The sequence below is a fragment of the Dermochelys coriacea genome, chromosome 6 (assembly GCF_009764565.3).
Source record: "Dermochelys coriacea isolate rDerCor1 chromosome 6, rDerCor1.pri.v4, whole genome shotgun sequence".
In the NCBI taxonomy this organism is placed as follows: Eukaryota; Metazoa; Chordata; order Testudines; family Dermochelyidae; genus Dermochelys; species Dermochelys coriacea.
Window position 1 is genome coordinate 43673944 of NC_050073.1, and position 16627 is coordinate 43690570.

The following is a 16627-nucleotide window of genomic DNA, read 5'->3' on the forward strand; positions in this document are numbered from 1 at the left end:
TCAAAGATCCTCCAAATTGTATTTATGGGGTTTGATCAGCTATGAAACTCGGGCTATGTCTACACTTATGGCGTATGGAGTACACATGCTGAATGCCTGCTAGCAGGGGCATAAATAGCAGTGTAAATAGTGAGGCATGGCTTAGATGAATAGAATAAAATGCCCAGCATGCCTGAATCTTGACTCTCTATACGCCCAAGTAGTGCCTCCCATGTCAACACTGCTATTTTTAACAGTGTAGTGTCCCACTGCCTCCCTGCTGCCAGAGCCTTTCCCTGCCACAATGTAAAGCTGCAATGGGGGGAGAAGGGGGAAGAGCTTCAGCAGGAGATGACAGCAGGGAAGGGCTCTGGCAGAGGAGAACTACCAGAGCCTTTCCCCACCACTTTCTACTGCCAGGGCCTCTCACTGCTGTGTGTAGCTACATGTGTAGTGCATGTCTTCACTTATGGGCAATGCATAGAATACACAGCCATGGATCTGGATTATTCTTTGGATTTACCATCCAAACTTTGGGATGTTTGGGTCTGGTGTTCCAGTTTATTGTGGGAGAGTTTATTCATTTTGGGTGAAATTCAACTGTGTATGTCGGCTAGCACAGTTCTTAAGCAGCGCTTAAGTCTCACATATGTGCTTAAGGAAAGTTAAGCCCTGAAATTGGGTTGAAATAGTTCATAAACTTTGAGCTAGTCCTTTGTACTGGATTAGCATTTCATCCTTTATGAAGCCTCTTTGTAATACATGGGACAAAACTTTTTTTTATATTTATAGATGTAAAACCAGCAGCAAACTCAATAATTCTCTTTGAGGGAATTGAGAACGTTTGAAATGCCAGCAAATGAAGTGATACCTTATTTTGTGAAGGGCTGTTGTGAGGCTTAGTTCCTTTATGATTGTAAAGTGCTTTGAAATTCTCTAATGATTGGTGCTAAGGAAGAGCAAAATATAATTAGCAGTAGTACAAGGTATCTGTGATGATTCATCTCCTTTCTCCTTTTACTTTTACTGGATTGTCTGCAGATCAAGATGTGCTGGCCGATGTACGTAGGATAGTGAATGATGAGACCTATACTCCTGAGGATTCCCAGGAATTCTGTGGACATATCTTCACCACTTGTTACATGGCTAGCGAGAACTCCTCCCAGGATACATACAACAGGGCCAAATTGTTGGCTGAGCAAATAGGCAGGTATAGAATAAGAAATGCTTGGATTAAATAATGTTGCAGTTAAGATTTCATATACAGTTTCAGGTTTTCTAAAAGACCGGTATATGAGTAATAAGGGTGATAAGTAGAATATTACAGCCTTAATACCTGAGTGTATGTGTGGGGGTGGGCATTAGAAACTTTGGGGGAAGAACAGGGAAACCAACTGAACTTGAAAAATCTGCACTCCAGGCTCCCCAAGTCTAGAAGCCAGATATTAGGTGGTGGCAGGCTTTAGTGCCTGTGTCCTTGATTTACATGCTAGAGAATTGAGGGATTGCTTATTTTCTTCACATACGGAAGACAAAGTTAAAATCATTTGTTTTATACTGTTTTACCTAGTCCTAAGCATGCAAACTGATTTACTTGTGCCTGTAATCTTCTCAGCTATCATATAAATCTAAACATAGATGTGGCAGTGAAAGCCATTGTGGGGATTTTCAGTATGGTGATGGGCAGATCTCCCCAGTTTCGTGTCTATGGAGGGAGCAGCAGGGAAAATCTGGCACTACAGAACGTGCAGGTATGCTTTTGTTTTCCTCAAAGGATCCAGCCCACATAATCCTTCTTATACTAACATTTGGGGATTAAGTGACACTGGGTTGCTGTGTTCACTAGTCACCTGTAGAGACCGGAGTTCTACATGTGACTTTGTTCTGAAGTATACTGGGCTCATTGTAGTTACTAGTGGACATTTTAATTTGACTTTGAATTCTGTTTTATGAAGGAGAAAGTAGTTTGCTTTGTAAATCTGCTATATTTCTCAATTTGATTTGTAGGCTAGAATAAGAATGGTCCTTGCCTACTTGTTTGCTCAGCTGAGTCATTGGGCTCGCGGGATGCGTGGCGGGCTTCTAGTGCTCGGATCAGCCAATGTGGATGAAAGGTGGGCGAATATTGGAAATCTATTGAGTCATCGGGAGTCAAATTCACTGCAGTCTTTTGTAACTCCACTGGATGCCAGTATATACCAATGCCCCAGGAAATATAATTAATTTAAGAATAAAATGAGTGTACTGGAATCAATGAAAATATGAACTGAACCAAATCAGTAGACATTTTTTAGATGCCCATTCGAGAATTGGTGCAGTAATTTGATAAAAAGAACAGCTGTTCCTTTCTCAGCAATCTTCAGTAGCGAAGGTGACCCATATATTGAATAGAAAACAAAAGTGAAACTAATATTTTGTGTCTTTTGATGCCTTTATTATTAGAAATTTAAAAAACAAACAAACAAAACCCAACAACTTTGGAAGCCATGCCATATATTTTAAAAAATCAGGACCAAGTTTAGTAGCTTGGTCACAGTATGGTGGGGCATCACAAAGGACAAAGGTGACCTGTGACCATGGAAGCCTGGGAAGGTGGGATTTTAGTTGCTATTGAGGTAAGTAAGGCGGTATTTTAGTTGTTTTTGTGTGAAATGCCCTGCTTCATTGGTTGATGGAGGCATCAGAGTTAGATTTACAATTTGCAGATCCTCAAGTTGTAAATGTGGGAGTTGGGCGTGAATACACTGCAGTGTAATACAAAACAACAGTCAGACATACTTAAGTAAGCCCAGGGTTAGTGGGACTCATGTTAGCTGACTTGTGTTACAGAACCCTGGGCTTAAGTGTCTATATTGTACTTAAACCCTATATTAAGACTTGTCTACCCTATGCTCTAACTTAGGGCTCAGGCATCCACACTGCAGTGCGCAGACCTGAGTCAAAGTTACCATATCCCAAAGTCTCCTGAAATGTGGCCACGTTAGCAATAGGACTGTGGTGCACTGTGGGAAAACTTTACTGCCTGCCCTGCATGTTTTACATGCTGGAGAATTGAGGGGTGGTTGTTACAGGAATAGCCCACCAAACTCATTGCAAACCCAGGAGGCTCTCTGATGGTGTGCTTGCAGATGGGTGATCAGAAGAGAATAGGTTCATGCTGACCTGAGCTGCTACTGTTTGCTAAGGGTAGCGGGGCGTGGCTTTTCTCTTCAGTAGAGTGGACTGCAGATTGTTGGGATAGAGAGGACTAAGGAAGTTGTTCCATGGAATTGTGGGATACTTTTGAATGAGTTCCAGGACCCAAGTCAAGCAGCCCTGCATCTACACTGCAAAGCAATAGGGCTTGGACCCTGGGTCCTGGTCTGACTAGAGTTTTGACCCTAGAGTTCTGCAGAGTCCTGGGACCCTGGGTCAGCGTAAGTGGAGTGCAGACACAAGGAGGTGTTGGCTTAAGCCTGGGCTCAAGCATAGGCTTATGTTGCAGTGTAGACATTAGAGACCCCAACCAAGATCAGGGGCCCTTTAGTCCAGGCTCTGTACAGACACACTGTGCATTGAAACTGTCCCTGTCCAGAGAGTTTACAGTTGAAATAGAGGCATTGAGACTTTCCCAAAGTCATGGTGAAGCTCAGAGGTGGAGCCCACAGCTCCCAAGTCCTAGTTCAGTGTCCTATTCACTGGACCATCTTGCCTCTCCACAGAGTAGCCTGTAAATTACTTACCCCTCTGATTTCCCAAGAAGGTGAGATCAGATAAGTCTTTGTGTGGTTGGATTATCCAGGAAAGTTGAGACCTCAAGAGGGAAGATCCCTAAGAAGTGGCTTGTGCTAGCCTGGGAGGCAGTCAGCCTATATTGCTTCAGAAAATACAGTCTTCATTTTGTTTTTATTTTATTATTTTATTAATACATACAATGCTAATTGCGGTTGCAGTAGGTATTAAAATATTATCACCTCCCTGCCAGAGACATAATGATCATTAGAGTAGCACTACCATGTCCGAACATTAATTTGTTTACCCCTTAATGTCCCAATGACTTTAAAAAACGGATAGTCTTATAAATACGCATGAAAACATAAAAGGCCGTATTTCTAGGATTATGGTTGTTATATAAAGTTCCTTATTCTCTTTCAGTCTTCACGGATACTTGACTAAGTACGATTGCTCCAGTGCTGATATAAATCCTATTGGTGGAATCAGCAAGACTGACTTGAGAAATTTCATACAATATTGTATGGAAAACTTCCAGCTTACAGCACTCAGAAGGTGAGGGGTAAAGTAATGATTCTTAAGCCTAGTTTTCACGACTGGTGAAACTGTGCTAGCATCCATACTCCTCTTCCTCTCCTACAGTGCGTGCACATCTGTAACCTAAAGGAACTCCAATTCTGAACCTCTGATGCCACTGTAATACATGTGATAAATAATAATTACTTCTGTGTTTAAATGTGGTTGCAGCTAGTACATTTTTCCTTATCAGTGTGGACAGAGATTTTTCTCTGAAACCCAGGCAACCTAATAGCACTATTAATATTGGCCATCTATACCTACCAAATCTCTTTTGTCTTTAGCATAGCTTTAAAACAAGGATATATTAGGGTTCTTGCAAAATACATCCAAGTGAATATTTGTCAAGGAAGTTGTGTCATAAGTGTTCTAGCAATTATATTTAAACATGATTGCTACTAGGGCTGTGTCTACACTAGGGTTTATTTTTTGGCAATATTTTTTCTATCATTGCTAACGCCAACGGGTTGTAACAGCATTGGGGGTGCTAGTGGAGACAATGCTGCCATGATGGCCTAAGTTTTTACACGATGTTATTTAAATGGGATAGTGTTAATGTGATCAGCATCAGGAGCTGTTCTATAATAGCTTTCCCAATGTTGTTACCATCAGGGGAACTTCAACTGTGAGAGACTCTTGGCAAAAGCTCTTTTTCAGCCTTAGCCTGGACAGGGATTTAGATGGATGCAAGACTGTTTGCTATTTCTGTGAATGTAGCACAAAACTATTGAAAACTTCAGTTGCATAACTGATTGTTGCTGTGCTTGAATTCTGAGGTCCTTATTCCATTTATACTCAGATTTGATTCAGGCAAATATATTATGACTATGATTTTACTATAGGCATCATCCTGTGCATCTGGGAGAGCTTTTGGCACAAATAGCAATAGACTAGTAGATGTCCCATTTTCTTTTCACAGTCATTTTGCAGGTTGTGCTCCCGAAATGGACTTAAATAAAGCACTTGATGTTTAGCAGGCCCGTCAGCTAACATGATTGGTTTGAATGAATGCTTTTTCCTACACAGTATTATGTCCGCTCAACCAACTGCAGAGTTAGAGCCCCTTGCGGATGGACAAGCGTCTCAAACTGATGAGGTAAGGGGCAGTGACTTTAAAATGCTCTGGTAAGCCTTATTCACAACTTGTTTTTTGTTCAGTAGTGGAGAGGGGCAGCAGCGCCGGACTATGACCAAGATAAGTTTCTCTCCCTTTGAATGGTCTCATAAGCCATTCCACAAAACAGCTCTGTAAACATGAATATCTGGCACCAGGCTTGTTTATACAGGCCAAGAGTTTGAAAGTAACTGGTGTTCTTGGATGCCTTGAGTTTTGGTGCTCAACTCAAGATATCTGTAAGTGGCTTGTATTTGAAAGGGTGAGGGCATAGCCCTTTCTGCAAATCATTCCCCTTTAAGGCCTCTCAAGTTGGACCCCCAAAAATGGGAGTCGCTCAAAGTCACTAGTCACTTTTGGAAATATTGGCCCCAGAACTTTGTTTCCTCATTTTCTTTATTTAGTTGCATATGAGATCACTGTTCAAACTTACAGAACATCCTTGAAATCAAGGCTGGTCTAAATTCTAGGGAACTGTATTGTGTTTCTAGGAGGGTGGAAGGTAAGTCACGGCACAATTTAGTTTCTTGTTTTCAAGCAGAAGGCCAACATCTAGGTTTATCTTGTTGATATGAAGCCTGTGTTTAAATACCACAGAAGGAAAAATCCTTTTTATTCAAGAAGTGCTCTTGCTAGCTAGATGCAATATATTCCCATACAACAATTCTGAAATTCCATTGCAGTCCTTATTTTAAATGGAGATTGATTTTCAATTTAGTATTTCTCCGACTAACTGAATTTATTATAGTTTCCTCTAAAATAATTCATTCCGACTCGCGTTATACATTTTCAGTGCCTTTTTGTGTGTGTGATTTCAGGAAGATATGGGGATGACATACGCTGAGCTCTCAGTCTATGGAAAACTAAGGAAGATGGCCAAGGCTGGTCCTTACAGCATGTTTTGTAAGCTGATCAATATGTGGAAGGAAATCTGTACCCCAAGAGAGGTAAAAATTAAAAAAATCTTGTATTTAAAATCCTCCATTAACAGAATTTACGCTTGGAAAAAGATCACATGTAGTTTTCATAACTTAAGAGGAACAGCTTAATCAGTCTCTTGTATTTAGAAATACCCTAGAGAGGTCATAACATGTTAAAGGAGAAAAGACCAAATTTCAAGAGAAATCTCTCTGTGGAAACCAGCCCACCGACACTGATCACACACTCACTGCCCACTGTCTGTGTTACATTTTGCTGTTTTCTGCTTCCCAGAAGATGTTCCTCTGCTTGTACTAGCTGGCACAGATCCTAGAGTGATTCCAGCCTTTTGTCTATACTGCAGACTGTTAGATCAACAGTTAGGTATTCTGAAGGGAACTATTTGTTTAGTTTTAGATCTATATATGCATGGCCAAATTCTGCCTTCCCTGATATGTGGCCAACCCCCAGTGAAGCTAATGGATGTGCCATGAATATATTGTAGGAGAGAAGGTGGCTCTTGATTTTTAAAACACCTAAAAGAAATCTACATCCACATATCCTGTGACAGAGTTGGTTGGAGGGGTGTCATTTCCATGACATTTCAATGGGCACTTGCTTTTATCCTGGCAGTGCCCTTTCTGGGACCTGTGTGAGGTAGGAAAGTTCTATTATTCCCATTTTACAGATGGGAAGCTGAGGCACAGAAAAGCTAAGTGACTTGTCCAAGGTCACACAGGAAGTCTTTGGCAGAGCAGGGAATAAAATTTGGGTCTCCCATGCAGGCCAGTGTCCCAACCCCTTGGATATCCATCTTCTCCCTTATAAGAAACATTTACAGCAAAATAGTATAGATGTGTTTCATTGTGACACTTTTGTGCATTCTGATACTTTAAATACATATTATATACCTCACTTCTTCTGTGGTAACATACATCACTACATTAGTAGTGCTAACTAATATATATAAATTTGGATTCATTACTCCAGAGTAATTTGCTCATCTAGAATTGTGTTTAAGTTCTGACAAATTTCAATTTACCTGAAACTATGTGTTTTGTACACCAGGTGGCATCCAAGGTTAAGCATTTTTTCAGGATGTACTCAATTAACAGACATAAAATGACCACCCTAACACCTGCCTATCATGCTGAAAACTACAGTCCTGAGGACAACCGATTTGACTTGAGACCTTTTCTTTACAACTCTACCTGGTCCTGGCAGTTCAGGTCTATAGATAAACAGGTATGCATAGTTCACTTCTGCTCTAGGTTTATTTTAAATCATTTGTGATATGATAAGCCCAGTTCCAGTATGTCTACATAGACAAGATTCCTATGATCTAATTCTTAGGAGACCATAGTAACTTTAACCGTTACTTTAACAGGGGCGTGGAGGAATGTTTGTGGGAGTGTGGTGGGGCCTGGGTCAGCCTCACGGAAGGGAAGGGAGGGAGTGTCACCCAGCCCTGTTCCGCACCCAGCTCTGCTCCAGCCAGTCCCAGCCCCAGCCCCCAATGCGGACCAGTCAGGGCTCTGGCCCCAGCCCCAGCCTTGGCCCTTTTACCTCTGTCCGGGTATCCCCACCCCAGAACCACGCCCCTTGCCACAGCTCCCGGGGGGTAAGATGGGGAAGAAGAAACAGGGTTAAGGGGAGACACAACTGTGAAAAGTTTTGGGACCACTGATCTATGCTTATGAACTCTATACCCATTCAGAGCAACAGGGCCAGCACACAGTAATAGGAGTCTATCTACACAGACCTCATTGCAGGATTGGGACCTAAAATGGTGTGACAAATTCAGTAAGAGCTGGTAAATTCAGAGTGAAGGTGTCTGTCCATCTTCCTTTACAGCAATCCCCTCTTTGAACCTTGAAGTCAGTGAAGTTACACCAGGGATTAATTTGACCTTGCATGCTTGGATATAGCAACTGTTTTTAGACTGGCCACTGTGAGGTGTGTAAAGGATCAAGTGGTAGCTGTAACTATGATTTGCTTGGCTTTTTGTGGGCTTCAGTCACAACCTTAACATTATTTCAATACATTTTCTTTCACCATAAAAGTGCTTGGCGGAGGAATTTTAACACATGGGGGTTTTCACTGCCAAAGATTTTAAATTTCAGTTGCTTTTAAGAATATGTTCACATATACAATAAAATATTAATTCCCACCTCTATGAAATGTCAGGCATGCTATAATATAGTATCTGACTCTCTGGAAACCTAGGATAAAAGGTACCATATGCTGCATTCCCTTTTTAGCCCCACCTCACAACTCGTAATTTTGGGCCTTTTCCCATTAAAGTGTAGGGCAAAACTCCTTTTGGCTTCAGTGAGAGCTGGATTGGATATTTTTGTAGGATCAGACTATAAAAATCTGGCCTCTTTGTGCGCCTGTAAATATTTATGGGCACAGTGAATATCACTTAGACTTGTAATGATCTAGTGTATTGGCATGTGCTTCCTGTGATATTACTTGGGCCTGCAGGTATTTGCCATTGCAAGCTGTGTGCAAAGAGGGGGGGCCACTTCAAAAATTTAAGGAATGGATTTTTTTTTTACTTATCCAGTAGGTTACAGCAACAGCCTGTGCTGGTGACTGTTTCAGAAAGTTTTTCAGGAGACTCAAAAAAAGAGCATGTAACAGGGATCACTTCGCACTGTGGCACCTCCTGCTGGCTGTCCTGGGGATTAGCTCTCTTCACCAGTGCACCCTCCTCTGGTGGTGCCTTGCCACTGTCACTCCTGTTCTAGGACCCACCTCTCTCCAAGGACCACAGCGTCCTCTTCAGTGACACAACCCTCTGGCCATGCTGTACTCTGTGCTTCCCCCTTCCGGGGGATCTGCAGTCCACCGTTCAGCCACTTCCTTTAGTGGCTACTGCAGTATATTGTCTGGCCACTTCCTTGTGGCCACAGCATCCTCTTTAACCTTGCCTCAGGCCCTCCACCTGCAAACCTCAGCAGCTAGCCAGGAGCTCTCTCTCGCTCCCCTAGCCCCTGCTAGCAGCACTGTTCTGTCTACGGTGCTGGTAGTTCTCTCAGCCCTCCAGGCACACAGTCCTTCCTCCTTGGGCTCCCCATAGAGAACTGCCTTTCTGTGCCCTGCAGTTCCCTTTTAATATGGGCCTGCTTGGCCCTGATTAGCTGCTTCCTTCAGCCCTTCTCTGATTGGCTGTCTCCGGTGCAGCCTCCCAAGGGCTCTATTAACCCCTTACAACCAGGTGTGGGGCAGATGTAATACTGCAAGGCAAGGCTGATCTATTTTGGGAAGCGAGGGCACTAAGGGTTTCCCTTGGCCTGGAAACTCTGCACTCATAGGCCACGCAGTTGTAATTCCTAAGAGAATCATCCTTCAGGACAATGTCGCGTGTTGACTGTTGTGTTCCTGTATTTGTAGCACAAAGTCCAGAGATAAGAAGATGTTAATTGGAAAGAGCTTGAGACAATGGTTTTATTCAGATTTGCCAGACCTGCAGTTATGGCTCGTTTCATCCTCCAGCACGAAGGGGCTGTCGCCCTGGTAGATCTACCAGTGTGAGGGAATTCCCAGGTGGTGCAGCTATGATGCCTCCCTCCTGGCTTGGGAAGAAGTCTGTGTGTCCAGAGCTCTTCTGCACACTACTACTACCTGGCTTCCAAAATGGCCCCTGGGGTTTTGAGCAGCTGTGAGGTGATTGGGACATGGCATGGGCTGACACAAAACCATCGGAAGGACCAGGAACTGAAGGTGGATGCAAATCCTTTGCATCCGCCTTTCTCTGCTGTTTCCAGAGCTTATTGGGCACGGCTGAGAATCTGACATATGGCTTATTGTTCCTCTGTTCATTGTTCACTACCCCAATTCCTTTTGAGAATCTAAAATTAATAGCAGAAATTAAATGCAAATTTGTTTTTACTTCTGTACCTTGTTTACTTACAGGTTTCCAATCTAGAAAGGAAGGAAGGGAAGCCTGTACTTGAAGATGTGGACTGACTACTCTCCACTCTTATACTACTGACTTAATAGTGGGTCTACAAACACAACATTCAAGGATAGAGTAGATTCTGAAGATCAGCACGGTTCCAGTGTCTGAACAGACTATAGAGCTGGTCTATCTTGTTATTACCAGTTATATTTGTAATCAAACCCAAATTAGTATGGACAAATAAGTTTCAAGCTGTATTATTCATGACTCTGAATGGTTTGGTTTGCTTCAGCTATTCACTATTTGTTGTTCATGGTGTGTGATTGGTCACAAAATTCACATGGTCTAGGCTGAAACTTTTAAAATGTAAAAATGAAGGTTGAACTTTTGTGTTTTAATTTTTGGATGATTAATCATTCATGATTCATTAGTATTTTCACAAATACCTGAAGATTGTCTGAATATTTGGAAATAACAAGTGATATGATCCCTCCTATCATAGAAACCCAGCTCAGTGCTTTTGTGTGGAAATATGTGTGCACATATAAAATTTGACTGGGCCTAATGAATGGTCTGCATGTGATTTTTATCTAACATGTTGAACTGAAAGCAAAAATCTTTATAGTCTCTGGCACATGCTGCTGTGAAAAAACTAAATTTTCATTTTATTGCATAATAAATCCGCATTTTATAATGCTAATTGGCTCTGTTCTTAACATAGTTAATTCTATGTAAATAAAAAATAACTTGTCTGCTTTAGTGATTGGAACAGCAGAGTAAGATCCTAATTCAACAACGTATTTGAGCATGGGCCAAATTTTACATACATTAGTAGTTTCTAATGAGGCCCAGATCGGCACCCCTACGGTCTGTTTCTGGCTTTGCCATCTACTTGCTGTATAACCTTTGAAATTCACTTTAATCTCTGTGAGTTTCAGTTTCCTCATTCCTAAAATAGACATACTGCCTAGTTGATATAATGCTGAATGCACTCTGAGATCCTCAGATAAAAGGTACTCTACTATCTGTAAAACATTATTTAAAGGTGAGCTGCATATAAAATTGGGCTTGTACCCTTTTTTCCTTCTTTATAAAGAAAACTTTGGTATACATGACATCTAAAATGTTCGCTCAGTGCCTGGCACTTTTTGAAAAGAGATGGGGATAAGCCTGGTGTTCTGGCTAACATTTCTGTTCCCACTTAACCTAGTGCTACTGTTCAAGGCTGAGCATGCACTGACATCAGTGAGTGAATAATGGCTGCTTTTACTTGCCTGTGTAGTCACTATGTTATTGAAACTGAGCTTGCTACTCTGTAAAACACTTGGGGACAGAATGAGCATAGGAGAGATGGTTATAGAACCAGTTTCCCCTTAGCATTCAGTAAGGTTGCCTTGCCCACTTTCCTCTTGCTCTTCGCTTATTTTAAGCTTCACCATCTCAGAAATGTGTCCTAACTTTTAGACAAATACAAAGGGAATGAAGGCAAGAGTCTTACTGTCATATGTTACCCTTTTAACCTGTTGTCTTAATGTTTAGTCACTTCTTACGTGCATTCACTGAAGTTACGTATGATGCCCTTTTAATAGGGCCTTTGTCCAACTCTGAGCATAACAATGTTGTGATGTTACAGTAGGGAATTCTAAATCATGCCTAGATTTCTGCTGCTGAAATAGACTGCAGGCAAGGTGGTGGATGGACACAGGGCAACTTTCCCACCATTCCCTGCTTCCTACAGCCCCAAAAGAGAGTGAAGCTATTCAGGGAGACAGCAGGATTAGGGGAGGCTGGTCAGCCTTTTGGCAAGGGTCCCATAAAGTCCTGGTTGGAGTCTAAAGCTGATTTTCCCATTCAGAATCAGGTGTCCTTATTGGAATCCTGGGAGGTGGGTGGGCGGGCAGAAGCCTGCCCACATCTAAAGGCCCCTCCCCCAGTCTTGCAGGAGCGACCACTGGACCCGGGAACCAACGGAATATGGGGGACAACGAATGAATAACAGGGTCAGGAGTGAAGGTCACAGGTTCAAAACCCGGGATCCAGAGGGGCACACGAAGCAGAGAACCCCTGCTCCTTGAAGCTGTCTAGGGCACCAGCGGACGCAGAGGAATTCTGCCTGGATGCATGTGACCAGGGAGGAGCAGAAATAGGCCCCGCAGTTGCAGAGCACCCCCTCATCTAGCATCCTCTTCCTGGTGTTGAAGACAGCCACTTTGGCCAGTTCCAGGAGGAGGTTGACGAGGAGGTCTTGTGAGTTTGTGGGACCACAGACAGGGTGTGAAAATATAAACAGGTGTGGGGAAAAGTGCAGCCAGAACCTAAACAGGAGGTTCTGGAGGAGCCGGAATAGGGGCTGCAACCTAGTGCATTCAAAATAAGCATATGCCAGATTCTCCCTCACATTGCAAAAGGGGCAGGTGTCACGGATGAGAGTGAACTGCGCCAGGTACACGCCCGTGTTCATGGCTCCATGGGGGGAGCCGCTAACCAATATCCTTGGCGGGCCATGGGACCAGGGTGGAATAGATGCTGGCCCACCGGGGGCTCCTCACCCTCCACAGGTGGTAGACAGGGTGGTATCAGGGTGGGACATTTGGTATCAGGGTGGGACATGAGGGTGAGCACTACTTCCACCTACTCTCCCCCGAGAGGAGAAACCTGGCTTGGATGTAGCTGCCTCTGCAGGCCTAACAGTTGACACTCAGTGAGCCAGAAGCAGCAGAATTTAAAAACAAAGGTTCTGATCTAACTTTGCATTTTCATTTTCATACAGCCTGGAACCTCAGTCAGAAATGAGAGCTCTTCTCCTTTCACTCTTTTGCCAAAGCTATTGTTTCCTGCCTCTTTTGACAACCATAGGAAAAAAGGAACAATGAAGGGTTGTTGGCTGCAGGGGTCCTCAGTGTGTTTTCAACTTACAAAAGAGAGCAAGAACAGCCAGAATCACATAACTGAATACTGCCAGGCAGACTTTCTGCTGCTACTCCTACACTACTGAGCATTTTAAACACTTAACAATTAAGATGACTCTGTCAGACTGTTCTTGTGTTTCCATTGTGGCATGAACACATTGCAAATGACCATTCCCTACCACACCACAGCCAGCTGCTGGTTGAACCAATCAGATTTATCATTTTAACATTCGTTTTTGAAATTCTCTGTGTTGCCCTTATAGCAGACACCCTTAATTCAGCATTTACCAACAGTTAGCCCTCAGTGCTGTTAGCCATAGCACCATTTCCCCCTCTGTTGTAAAGGGAAATAACTGTGGTCAGCTGTTGGCAAATGCCAAGTTAATCACGATCACTCTATCAGTAACTCACCAAAGGGAATGTCACGTAGTTATTTCCAATGTTTACGAAACAGGTGGAGAAAAGTGCTAAGCCTGCGGCTGCTCCTTTGGAAGTCAATGGAAAACCTAATAAGAGCCAGTTCTGGCCCATAATCAGTGGGGGATAATTCTGTGTTTCTATTGCCAAAATATGCCAACTCATTTTCCCCCTGTTGAAATGTCAAATTAAACAGAAAAAGATAACATCTTTTAAAATTCCACTAAGAATTAGTGCTAATTTTTTTTTTAAATAAATGGCATGTTAACACCATGTCATCATTTCTAATAGTTGAGTTCAAGTTCTGGCTGGCCTGGACTTGTTCTGAGCTGATTGTTGTGGAGAGAAAAGAGAAAGAAAAGGGGGAGAGTTGGCAACTCACCTCAGATGTCACAATCCCATTATCACCATTGGTGTTTAGTAATTGAGTATTCAGACTAATTGATTGTCTGCAGTTTTATCTTTCCTGCCTATTTGCTCTTGCAAACCTGCTCCTTTGATAAGTCCTTCTCTCACTAATGTCCTATGAAATCAACCACATCTCCTCTTGGACTCGTAAGGGATTATTGCTGAGGCTGGATACACAGAAAAAGCTTGGTAGAATGCCTGGAGCAGAGGTGAAGTTAATGATACTCTGAACCTCAGTAATGACTGCAGCATCAAACCAATGGCTGTTAGAAACCAGCACGCTAGGTAGGAAATTGAGGTATACAGGTTTCAGAGTAGCAGCTGTGTTAGTCTGTATTCGCAAAAAGAAAAGGAGTACTTGTGACACCTTAGAGACTAACAAATGTATTTGAGCATAAGCTTTTGTGCGCTTCATTGGATGAAGTGAGCTGTAGCTCACGAAAGCTTATGCTCATATATATTTGTTAGTCTCTAAGGTGCCACAAGTACTCCTTTCCTTTTTGAGGTATACAGGTCTACTTTAATTTTTGAGTTTGGGACTGTGTCCTGGTCAAGGATTTTGGCTGTCCCATTATAAAAACAGGTAATGTGAAAAAATGACATACGAGTTCAAATCCTGAGCATACATCAAGGTTTGGTTCAGGCACAGCTTTCATTAAGATAGATAATATATTTCTGAAAAGTTAATGTTTCTAACTATAAGTACTTTGCAGTTGGAACACTGACTTCTACAATAGAAAAGATCTTTGTTGCCCAACATGCTCTATAGTGAACTGTTATTCAGTAATACATCACTGAATTTGTTGCTCAATCTTAAAAAGAAAATTGCGTAAATGATTATTACACAAATTTCAGTTAGCTTTAGAAAGTGTTTTTTCATAAGGCAGTAACTTGCATTTTAAAAACAAAATCAGCAAAACAATTACATCTCAAAAATGTATTGACAGTTCAATGATGCTCCCACACAAATAGCCATATTGGTACCACTGAGGATGAAAAAGCTACTTCTCACAGTAGGATTTTGGCTTAAAATTTTTTGATGCTGTCCTACATATCAAAGTAGGCTTTAAAAATTGAAAACATTTAAATAGTGGAAAAGTTTTTCTTTGTTAAAGCAAATAAACCATCCCAAACAATTTTAAGTGAACATTTGAGATGGTGAAAAATAGTGGCAAGATAATGCTAGACTGAAGTTGTTCCACGGAATAAGTACAGCACATAGTGACATTGCAAGCTTTCCCTTACTTCTCTGCAGATATATCTCAATTCTGTCCTGATGGAATTTCTTCCAAGGTTAGGGAGATAGCAAGGACTACATGGACATTGAGACTGAGCTGAAACTGCCAGCCCCACTACCAATTACAATAGTAGTACCTGTCCACTAAGGATGATCTCAGACCATCAGTTAATTTCAGTGGAAGAATATTTTTAACATTGCATTTTTCAAAAACCAATTAGGAAGAACTAAACACTCTGGGTATGTCTTCACTGCAATAGAACACCCATGCCTGACTCATGTCAGCTGATTCAGGTTGCAGATCTCTAAAATTGCAGCATCGCTGTCTAGGCTCAGGTTGGAGCCATGACAGTCTCAAAGCCTGGGCTCTAGGCCAACCCTAGAGGCCTACACTGAAATTTTATAGGCCTGCACCCTGTCACCTGACATGGGCCAGACACAAGTGTTTAATTGCAGTGTAGAGCTACCCAGAGCGTCACAGCTAAATACAAGGTTGAACAGATTGTTAAGCATAAGAGAATGGACCATTCAAGGTGAAGTAGGACTACTACTGCAGGGGTGTTAAATGTCCATTTCATTTATTTAGCTGTGACACTCTGAGTACCTTTCCCAGACCTGAAGAGCTCTGTGTAAGCTCACAAGCTTGTCTCTTTCACGATGAGAAGTTGGTTCAATAAAAGATATTACCTCACTCACCTTGTCGCTCTATTATCCTGGGACCAACATGACTACAACACTGCAAACATTAATACATTATCAGAACAATTCAAATCACAGTTTGAAGATACTGAACCATGAAACGTATACAAGAATTTCCCCTAAATCTGACAGATGAGCATTCTTCTAGGTGATGCTTCTGTCATCTTTGCTTACTATAGTAGACATCTGAACATGAATATGGAGGGCATATAGATTTAGAAAAATGGGCAGGTTGTAAAATGAATTGACCATCAGCTGTGACTACACGGATTCATACTAACATTCCATCCTAAAAATATCATGGCTATATGTAGTCATTTCCCCCAACATTCTCATACAGCCTGAAGATTTCTCTTAAATACCATATTTTGTTCATGTAAAATCAGTTCTTTGCTGATCTTTCAATTCTTTTATATTACAAATTTACCTATATTTCTACAAATTAAAGTCTCTCAATCTCTGTTTTAAATCTTGGAGATACATTATAGAGTCCATCAGACCTATATTGAATCAACATCTAGAGACGCATAGAACCATGTTCAGATGAGACATACTGTTAATTTCATTACACTGGACATATTGCCCATGGATAATTTTACTATAGTTCACACTATATTTTACCCTTTCCAAACTGCACAGTAAAGAATTACAACAAAAAACTATGTAATCCTACAAAGTCATCTAGAACTTTAAAGGCATACAACAGAAGGGAAATCTGATGCAACCTGTGGATGAGGTGTGAGAATGGAAGG

The 16627-nt window shown here is 41.9% G+C and overlaps 1 protein-coding gene across 4 annotated transcripts in view; it reads left to right on the forward strand.

Moving 5' to 3' along the window:
• The window catches only part of NADSYN1 (NAD synthetase 1), a 28572-nt gene extending 17252 nt beyond the window's left edge, over positions 1 to 11320 (forward strand). The window contains exons 14-21 of one of the 4 annotated variants that reach the window (XR_006281922.1): positions 1021 to 1189; positions 1595 to 1730; positions 1987 to 2093; positions 4114 to 4245; positions 5293 to 5362; positions 6199 to 6327; positions 6593 to 6677; positions 7367 to 7505. Coding sequence is in view for 1 of the 4 variants with exons in the window: in XM_038405762.2 (XP_038261690.1) it covers positions 1021 to 1189; positions 1595 to 1730; positions 1987 to 2093; positions 4114 to 4245; positions 5293 to 5362; positions 6199 to 6327; positions 7367 to 7543; positions 10220 to 10273 (974 nt within the window). In the remaining 3 variants the exon portion in view is untranslated. Of the gene's footprint in view, positions 1 to 1020; positions 1190 to 1594; positions 1731 to 1986; positions 2094 to 4113; positions 4246 to 5292; positions 5363 to 6198; positions 6328 to 6592; positions 6683 to 7366; positions 7656 to 7858; positions 8829 to 10219 lie in introns of those variants that run through there. The other 3 variants (XR_006281923.1, XR_006281921.1, XM_038405762.2) reach the window with 3 other exon arrangements.
• The last annotated feature ends 5307 nt before the right edge of the window (positions 11321 to 16627 follow it).